This window comes from Mytilus trossulus, chromosome 5 (assembly GCF_036588685.1).
Source record: "Mytilus trossulus isolate FHL-02 chromosome 5, PNRI_Mtr1.1.1.hap1, whole genome shotgun sequence".
In the NCBI taxonomy this organism is placed as follows: Eukaryota; Metazoa; Mollusca; class Bivalvia; order Mytilida; family Mytilidae; genus Mytilus; species Mytilus trossulus.
In genome coordinates this window covers 16,319,613-16,329,372 of record NC_086377.1, presented here as the reverse complement: position 1 = coordinate 16,329,372, position 9,760 = coordinate 16,319,613, and the positions used below count along the sequence as shown (strand labels likewise).

The window sequence follows — 9,760 nt, the reverse complement described above, 5'->3', positions numbered from 1 at the left end:
GCTTGTGAATTTCTTCAACAACAAATTCTGCATTGTTTAAAGATGATCTGTTATTTTTCAAATACGTAACCTCTGGTTCCGTTTTTAACGTAACTTATACCCGTTTTCAATAACATCAATAATATGTGTACTAGTAGTAATAGTTTTCCATTCATGTAATTTTGACCTCAATTTACCTACTGGCGAGACAGGTATATCAACTTCTAGTAAAAAGTGATCATCAATGACACTTGGTCTCGGTTGTGCAATTTCCATCGTATGTTTATCTTCTACTTTGTTTACATTTGCACTGAACGAATTTTCAGCTTGACCAATAGAACATTTTTTCATATTATCATACAAATTAGTACATTAAAATTTTTTAAATATACTTATCTTATCTTTCTTCTCAGGACAATCATTCGCCCAATGGCCCTTGTTGCCACAATTAAAACATCTCCCTGTTCTCCAAGTAGGTTTTGGATCTCTCTCTTTGGTGGAATATGGCATAATCCTGACCGTCTTCGTTGACTTTTTAAGCTTGTCTGACTTGCTCCTACGTTCAGCTCTATTTTGCGCTCTTATCATCTTCTTTTCATCTTCGGAGTCGTCGCCAATTGGATTAGTTGTGTACTCCTTAACGACTCTCCAACCCAATTCGGATGAATCAGCGAGTTTAATGAGTTTCTGCCTGTCTCTTACAATAGCCATACCTTCAACAATATTGTCTCTAGCTTGATGAATGGATTCTACGGACAAATCAGTTCCGTCTAACTGTGCTTTTGCCTCCGTTAACTTCGTCAGGACTTTAACCTCGTGCTTGTATTGGTTTTCGTTCCCCTTCCGTTGGAAAGTATAGTTCTCCGACAAAGTCTCTTCAATCTTGGACATCTGGGATTGACTGATATCTCGCTGAGACTGCTGGATTTTTCCCTGGAATGTGGATAGCCTGTTATCTATCAAAGCGGTGATTTGGTTAAGGGTAGCTTGTTGTGAAGCAGATACTGCATTTTGTACTTCTTGGACAATAACTTGCTTTACGGATATATCTAAACCGGGGTCCGTCATATTTCACTGTTGTCCAGTCTGATGCTTGGCTAGAAGTGACCAACAAGGGAAAATATTCCCGCTCAATATCAGTATCACGTGATACATGTATGTATATACGTGTACATAAGTACCCGTATCAATAGTATTCACTAGTACCGTTATTACAATAATTTCCCACTATACTATCGAGCCGTTGGAAATTATAAATCTATTACATATTCGGTATGTTTGTGCCTGTCCAAACTCAGGTTACTGATACTCAGTGATTTTCTTTTGTTGCTGTGTTATATATTTTGTTGTCGTTCATTTCGTGTACATTAATTATGCCTTTGGATAACTTTGTTTCTGAATACGGAAGTTGTTTCTTACTTGTTCTTTTGAATGCAAACCTTTGATTTGTCAGCTGTGATCGACTCCCCTTTTTTATTATTTTTTTTTCTCGCTTTTCCGGAGCTCAATTTTGAGTGTGTGTGTGTCTCTTCTTGATTAATTACCGAGATTTATAATTTCGAATGCTTTAATGAATACATTTGTAAGTATCTAAGAAAGGTCATATTATCTTTATAAATTTAAAATGATAAAATTGAAAGTTCGACTCACGTTCATTTTCTATTTGTCCAGTATTGTACTCTCAAAATCGTACTTCTGAAAAATCAATAATAAACGTACAAAATGAATCAAGTAACAATATGTAATAAGTAAGATAAGAACAACATTCGAGATAGATGTGGATGATACAGCAACCATGCGACACCAAAAATAATATACATCTTAAAGGAATAATATTTTTTTTTTTTTTCCGAATTAAAAGAAAGAACAAATCTGATGAAAAATAGTTGTATTATTGAATGTATATACATATTTATTTTATGGAATTTGTAATAATGTTTTTCATCAATGTACTTGATGTAGCTAATTAAATGCATATTTCTATTAAATAAGAAACATTTCACTTATAATAAAACATTGTCTACTGGCAACCTCTTGTAATGTGTTGTAATATTAATGCTATGCAATTTGTTAAAAATGTTTTTGTCATTTTTCGCTACTCTATTCTTGAATTTATTCACGTCACTTCTTTTTTTAATGTTCTAATTACGCGAATATAAGAAACAAATTATTTAATAATCTACATTGGTTGCCAGATAACTCTCTACTAAATTTGAACATCTTAACCAGCGATACGTCACATTATAAAGTGCAAATACATGCATATTTCCGAATTAAAAGAAAGAAAAAATCTGATGAAAAATAGTTGTACTACTTATTTTATGGAATTTGTAATAATTTTTTGTCAATGCATTTGATGAAGCTAGTTCAATGCATACTTTTATCAAATAAGTAACATTTCACTAACAATATAAAAACAAATGGCAGCCTTCTGCACTGTGATGTACTATTAATGTTATGCAATTTTTTAAAAATGTTTTTGTCATTTTTCGCTATCCTATTCTTGTATTTATTAACAAGCAAAATACAAACTATTTGTTTTCCCAAACACATTCTTCGATTTAGAAGTAAATTAGCTTCAGTGTCATAAGTACAGCTAATGCAATGCATTTTTTTTTATCCAATGCGTTATTTCTCGCTAACAATTAAATAAAAATCAAATAGCAGCCTTTAACCCTGGTTTCAATGTAACTGATACAGCTAATTAACTGCATAGTTTTATCAAATACGTAAGATTTAACTAACAATAGAAAAAAGAACTTGTCAAATGACAGCTCTTTGCACTGTGTTGGTCTATTAATGTTATACAATTTGTTGTAAATGTTTTTGTCATGCTGCGATGTTCTATAAGTGTATGTATTAATGAAGGTGATAAACACAACTTTTTTTTCCCAAACAACTTTTATGTGTTAGAAGTAAATTAGTTTCAATGTAATTAATACAGCTAATTAAATGCAAAGTTTTATCAAATACGTAAGATTAAACTAACAATCGAAAAAAAACTTGTCAAATGGCAGTCTTTCGCACTGTGTTGTACTACTAATGGTATGCAATTTGTTATAAATGTTTTTGTTATTTTTGGCTCTTCTTTTGTTGTATTTATTAACGAGCAAGAAACACAATTTGTGTTTTCCCAAACACATTCTACGTGTTAAAAGTAAATTAGTTTAAATGTAATTAATACAACTAATTAAATGCATAGTTTTATCAAATACGTAAGATTTCACTAACAATAGAAAAAAAGAACTTGTCAAATGGCAGTTCTTTGCACTGTGTTGTTCTATTAATGTTATACAATTTGTTGTAAATGTTTTTGTCATGCAGCGATGTTCTATAAGTGTATGTATAAATGAAGGTGATAAACACAACTCTTTTTTTCCTAACAACTTCTATGTGTTAGAAGTAAATTAGTTTCAATGTAATTAATACAGCTAATTAAATGCATAGTTTTATCAAATACGTAAGATTTCACTAACAATAGAAAACAGAACTTATCAAATGGCAGCTCTTTGCACTGTGTTGTTCTATTAATGTTATACAATGTGTTGGAAATGTTTTTGTCATGCTGCGATGTTCTATAAGTGTATGTATAAATGAAGGTGATAAACACAACTCTTGTTTCCGAAACAACGAAACAACTGTTATGTGTTAAAAGTTAATCAGCTTCAATGTCATTAATAAACCTATTTAGCTGTATTATTCTATCACACTTTGAACATTGTCCTAACAACACAAAAAGTGTCACATGACAGCATTTCTTAACTTATCATTTTATGCAAGTGTATAAACGTACAAAACAAAAAGAGTCACATGACAGCCTTTCTAAACTACAATTATCTTATGCAAGTGTATACCAAAAACGATTTTTTTTAAATATTTGCTGAACTATATTGTTATAAAAACATTACGCTGTAACAAAACAAATGGTAACACATGATTTTTGAGGGGTAAACTCCTCCTTTGTTTTTAATTGTCGAATTCCACTTTGATTTTATAGGGTGTGATTGTCTCTGTTGTGGAAATGATAAAAAAAGAAGATGTGGCATGATTGCCAATGAGACAACTATCCACAAAAGACCAAACTGACACAAACATTAACAACTATAGGTCACCGTACGGCGTTCAACAATGAGCAAAGCCCATACCGCATAGTCAGCTATAAAAGGCCCCGATAAGGCAATGTAAAACAATTCAAACGAGAAAACTAACGGCCTTATTTATGTAAAAAAATGAACAAAAATTAATATATAACACATAAACAAACGACAACCACAGAATTACAGGCTCCTGACTTGGGGCAGACACATACATAAATAATGTGGCGGGGTTAAACATGTTAGCGGGATCCCAATCCTCCCCTAACCTGGGACAGTGGTATAACAGTACAACATAAGAACGAACTATAAAAATCAGTTGAAAAAGGCTTAACTCATCAGATAGACAAAAAAAAGTGGACGTGGCCGAGTACTGATACATCCCGACACAAAAAGACAAATGAACAGATCTGAGAGTACTCGCAATTATCTGACAGCTAGTTCGAAGCCACTAACAACAAATAAAAAAATCATGCCTCTAAGACTAAAAACTCAATCCGTACACATCCAATCTTCGATCCCGGGAATGACAGTCAAGACATCATAATCATTTGTCGTGGGTTTCTGTGGTGACTAATCTGCATAGTGCATGCATGAAACTAGTCTCCGATGTCTGTATGCAAAGGTTTAAACGATCACAATAAACAAGGTCTCAGTGTATATCAAAATGCAAGGCAACTTGTTAATTCATTTAGTAGTCATTTCCAGTCTACAGCTGTACGTTAAATAAATTCATTGGGCTCAATACCTGATTGATGACAATTTAAATTGATAAACTATCCTGCAAACAGTTTTGAAACGAAATACTTTTGATAATCAAACGGGTAATATCCTTAAACATGTTAAATGCCTTGAGTAAGAATTTGAAAGGGTTTCATTCGTACTTTAAATACATAAATACTGAACCTCGTCAAGAATTATAACACCAAAGGCAACATAAAAGCACTAACCCTAGCATTAAAAGGGGAAAAGCTAAATTGATAAAATGATGCAACTTGAGAACTGTAAACCAACTTATTTTCGCAGATACTTTATTTTGTTTTAGCCCTTACTGGTCCATTTCGCGGCGACTAAATTTCACGATTTATAATATCGATGTAGTAGCTTAACAATAGATCCAAGTTCCAAGGTTGTCACTGACCATGTATATCTTACGTCTTCTTACTTTCCGATGAACCTTTTGAGCAAAGCAAAAAGATGGACCTTGAAAAAACTCAGGCAATGTCCTCTGGTTTACTATTACACTGCTAACGTTAAACGCTATGTCACTTTCGAATTCCAAATATTAATAAGACGTACAGTTGGCATGGCAACTGTTTTTCCGAATTTCGCTAAAAGTTATATAAAAAAAAACTCATATACTTCAAACTTGAATCTCCTCTTAAAAAACACAATTAGGAAATAGTAAAAACAAATCTCGTCAAAATCTCGTCAAAATCTCAAAACATTCCTTACCACAATTGTGAGTAACCTTCAAAATTCAGAACGTTAATACACATTGTTTAACTTTATTTTAATTCCTTTTTTAAAAGTAAAAACATTATAACGGGTGGTATTTTTTTTCAAATTGATTTAGCAATTTTCTTTAAAATGCAATTGAAAATTAAAGATATTTTTTTGCATTACTCCGCCACCAAACACATATATAGATAATTTTTTTAATTTTTTAATTTTTATTTCAGTTTTCATTTCTGCAACAGTGTTAATCAACACAAAATGTTTAGTCTTTGGTGATACTTATTGGATTTTACTGCATGCCTGTCAACATAAATATGCATGAAACAAATTTTAAAAAAACCAATTGACCCTTTAATTTACTGAATACGTTATCTTGAATATCAAAACAACAGTTTACTTTACATACCTATCAATTCCCCGACAGAATGGTCAATGCCCAGATTATCTATTAGTTTTCTATTTTATACATTAATGTGTTGTCTATATGTTGATGTATCCGCCTACAAATGATATTAATGGTTGTCTAATCTTCAGTGATTATATGTATATATGTATCACCTCTACCTAGCTATATCCAATAGTGTTGTTAATTCACAAAGTTCATTGTTTATACATCGATTTACAAGGTCTTATCATCTCTCGTTGTTTAATTCTTTCATGTTTTTTGTTTATTTCCAATTTTTGTTTTGATGGTTCAATTAAAATCGCTATTTTAATATAATCACATAGAATAATATGATATTGACCATGAGGAGAGAGACAAAAGATAATGAAAAGTATAATTACAAAAATACTAAACTGCTGACTATGCGGTATGGGCTTTGCTCATTGTTGACGGCCTTACGGTAACCTACAGTTGTTAATGTCTGTGTCATTTTGGTCTTTTGTTGATAGCTGTCTCATTGGCAATCATACCACATCTTCTTTTTTAACTTAGAGGAAAATCAATTCGGAAAGTCCATAATGACATGGCAAAATTAAAATACAAAACGCATCAAAAACGAATGGGCAAGAACATATAGAATAAAAAGTAAAATCACAAAAATACTGAACTCAGAGGAAAATCAATACGGAAAGTCCATAATCACATGGCAAAATCAAAGAATAATAGGTAGTTGAATTTTTGATACTGACTATATCATGTGGAATATCTAGACGATCCAGCCAAATGTAGTATGTTTTGTCAATAGTTACTCAACTGCAAGGTTTTTCTATGCCATTACATCATATTTGAATCATAACGGTGCACTGGAATTGTCTAAGCGCTTTGAAAATTGCCGTTGAAAAATTCGGAAAGATAATCGTAACTCGTAAAACAGATAATCGTAATTATGGTATTAGGAAATACAAAGATAATCGTAACTGTAAAGTGTTTAATTCATATTGACACTAAAAACGTATATCCGATAGCATATGATTAAATTATGGCGATGAATTAATTACGAAACGTTCCAACATCTTTTGACATTTATTTTTATGCATATATTAATAATAGTTCTAATGAAAACAGCTACATATTAGTATATCATTTGGAAGGGTGAATAAGCTTCAAAATATTTGGAAATTTAGAAAACACGAACTATGTTTATATACAAAAAAAATTTTCATTGGCAAACATGGATTTGTGTTCTTTTATAGTTTGGTCAAAAGCCCGAAAATCAAGAAATATAATCGATGTGGCTTTAAATTTTCTTACTTCAAGAAATACTTATTCAATGAATAATTGCAACGTTGAGGAAAAAGATAACGCATATTAGAAATAAACTAATTACAAAATTCATAAATACTTGGTATATGTAGAGAAAAATATTGAAGGTACTACACAAGGAACATTTTTGTGCTTGCATACTTGCCATATATTTAGTACTTTTGGTCCGAGACCACAATTGTCGTCTTCATCGAGATGGTCTGATCGTGTGAATCTAGCTTAAACCTCAAGTTAGGCATGTTAAGGTAAACATAAATCTTCAAAATATCATGCAAAGACACGTTCTGTGAAAGAGTTCACCAAGTTGAATAGGAAGTGAAAACAGATATCACATCTGGAAAGTCTTAGTCTGTCCGCACATTGCTTGATCTGTCACTGTTAAGCATTTCAATTTTTTGTTTAATGTCTGTTTCATGACGACCCATTGATGTTCTTCATCTGTTTCCGCTCTTTAGTGTCTTTTTTTCGTTTCCAATTGTTATTCTAATTGAATTGTCATTGCTCGCTATTTAAACCCAATATCTTAACTAAGTTGAACACGAGTTAATATTAAGCGATATCCTGTTCTCACTCGTTATGAAACCTATACTTCCAGGTCATCACCATCATCATCATCATCATCATCATCAGTCGTCGTCGTAGTTGTTGTTGTTGTTGTTGTTGTTGTTGTTGTTGTTGTTGTTGTTGTTGTTGTTGTTGTTGTCGTCGTCGTCGTCGTCGTCGTCGTCGTCGTATTCGTCGTCGTCGTCGTTGTCGTTGTTGTTGTTGTTGTTGTTGTTGTTGTTGTTGTTGTTGTTGTTGTTGTTGTGGTGGTGGTGGTGGTGGTGGTGGTTGTTGTTGTTGTTGTTGTTGTTGTTGTTGTTGTTGTTATCAATATTATTATTATTATTATTATTATTATTATTATTATTATTATTATTATTATTATTATTATTATCAATATTATTATTGTTATTATTATTATTATTATTATTATTATTATTATTATTATTATTATTATTATTATTATTATTATTATTATTATTATCAATATTATTATTATTATTATTATTATCATTATTATTATTATTATTATTATTATTATTATTATTATTATTATTATTATTATTATTATTATTATTATACAGTATTTATAACAGCGCATTATATAATATCAAAAATTACCCTCAGCGCTTTACAACATACTCATACAGATATATACAGATATATGGGTATTAACAATAAACTAATATGAAAACCCATGTTATGATCCTAAGACAAACATATCTAAAATAAATGGCATATAAAACTTTACTATTAAGTTTTCTGATCAAAAATAAAATTTGACTAAATGGGCATGGTAAAATAAATTGGACATTATTGTGTGCTGGTAGGATTTGTTTTACAGTGTTACCTATTTATGTTTTGTGTGAATCCGTGTTTATGTTATCAAGTTAAAATCAGTGTGTATATATACTTTAATTCACTTATTACTGTTTCAACCTAATGCCTCGTAAGATTCTTTGTCCTTATTTAGATTTGTTTCTTTTTATCACGCTTCTGCATCTGTTTGTCTGTTTGTCTCTTTCAATTTTCATTTTTAGCCATGACGTTGTCAGTTTGTTTTATATTTATGAGTTTGACTGTCCCTTTGGTGTCTTTCGTCCCTCTTTCACTTTGAAATGTGTAACATATTTTGTTTCCTAAATTCTTAATTTTCATACCATTTTCCTTAATACACCATTTCTCCATTACAAATAAAGTAGAGCGCAAATATAACAAAAATTTACAGGAAAAGTCACATTTTACCATTATCTTTTTTTTTTGCCATTTTACATGATTTTGAAATTCAAATCAGCTGCACAAAAGTAATATCAAAGTTGTTTCGATATACTAAACATGTTCCTTGCATGAACATTTTACCCTATTTGTATTTGTTAAAATCCTTTAAAACTTTTGCGTTTTAACTTTCTACTTTATTTAGACATTTACCTTTTTTATTCGAACGTTACTGCTGAGAATTTTGTTAGTATGGTGTTCAAAATTATCAGCGTATCATTTTTTTTATTTTTATGCCCCACCTACGATAGTAAAGGGGCATTATGTTTTCTGGTCTGTGACTCCGTTCTTTCGTTCGTGATAACGTGTTATCCAATATAATTGTTTGTAGTATATGTAAGGTATAATAATACTTTTTATTTTAATGTTGAACGATCCTCTTCATGACAGACTGCTAATTGAGGCACAATTATCGGATGTCTGCACGTACTGTTATAATAATTGTTTTATCAAACTAATGTGGACAAAACCCTGAATTAAAAAGGAACAATGAGCATAAAAAGAAAGCAATCAGATAATAATGAATATATCATTTATTCATCTTATTAAACTTAAGGTATCAATTAAAGCCTAGCTGTCACGAAGTTGTTTTGTGGTTGAACTAAACATTTACCATGTTTTCTGATAAGCAACGAAATGGGGCTTCTTTAAACTTACTGCTGATGACAGATTACAAGTACCTTAATGTGTTTTTAGAATACAA

The 9,760-nt window shown here is 31.0% G+C and overlaps 1 protein-coding gene across 1 annotated transcript; it reads right to left on the bottom strand.

Annotated features, from left to right (window-relative positions):
* Positions 1-333: 333 nt before the first annotated feature.
* On the bottom strand, positions 334-1,047 carry LOC134717658 (uncharacterized). The gene has a single exon (XM_063580155.1). The coding sequence runs from the start codon at positions 1,045-1,047 to the stop codon at positions 352-354; it is 696 nt and encodes a 231-aa protein (XP_063436225.1). The 3' UTR covers positions 334-351.
* Positions 1,048-9,760: the final 8,713 nt, after the last annotated feature.

Coding starts and splice junctions, on each gene's coding strand:
- LOC134717658 (XM_063580155.1), bottom strand. CDS start 1,047: ATGACGGACCCCGGTTTAGATATATCCGTAAAGCAAGTTATTGTCCAA.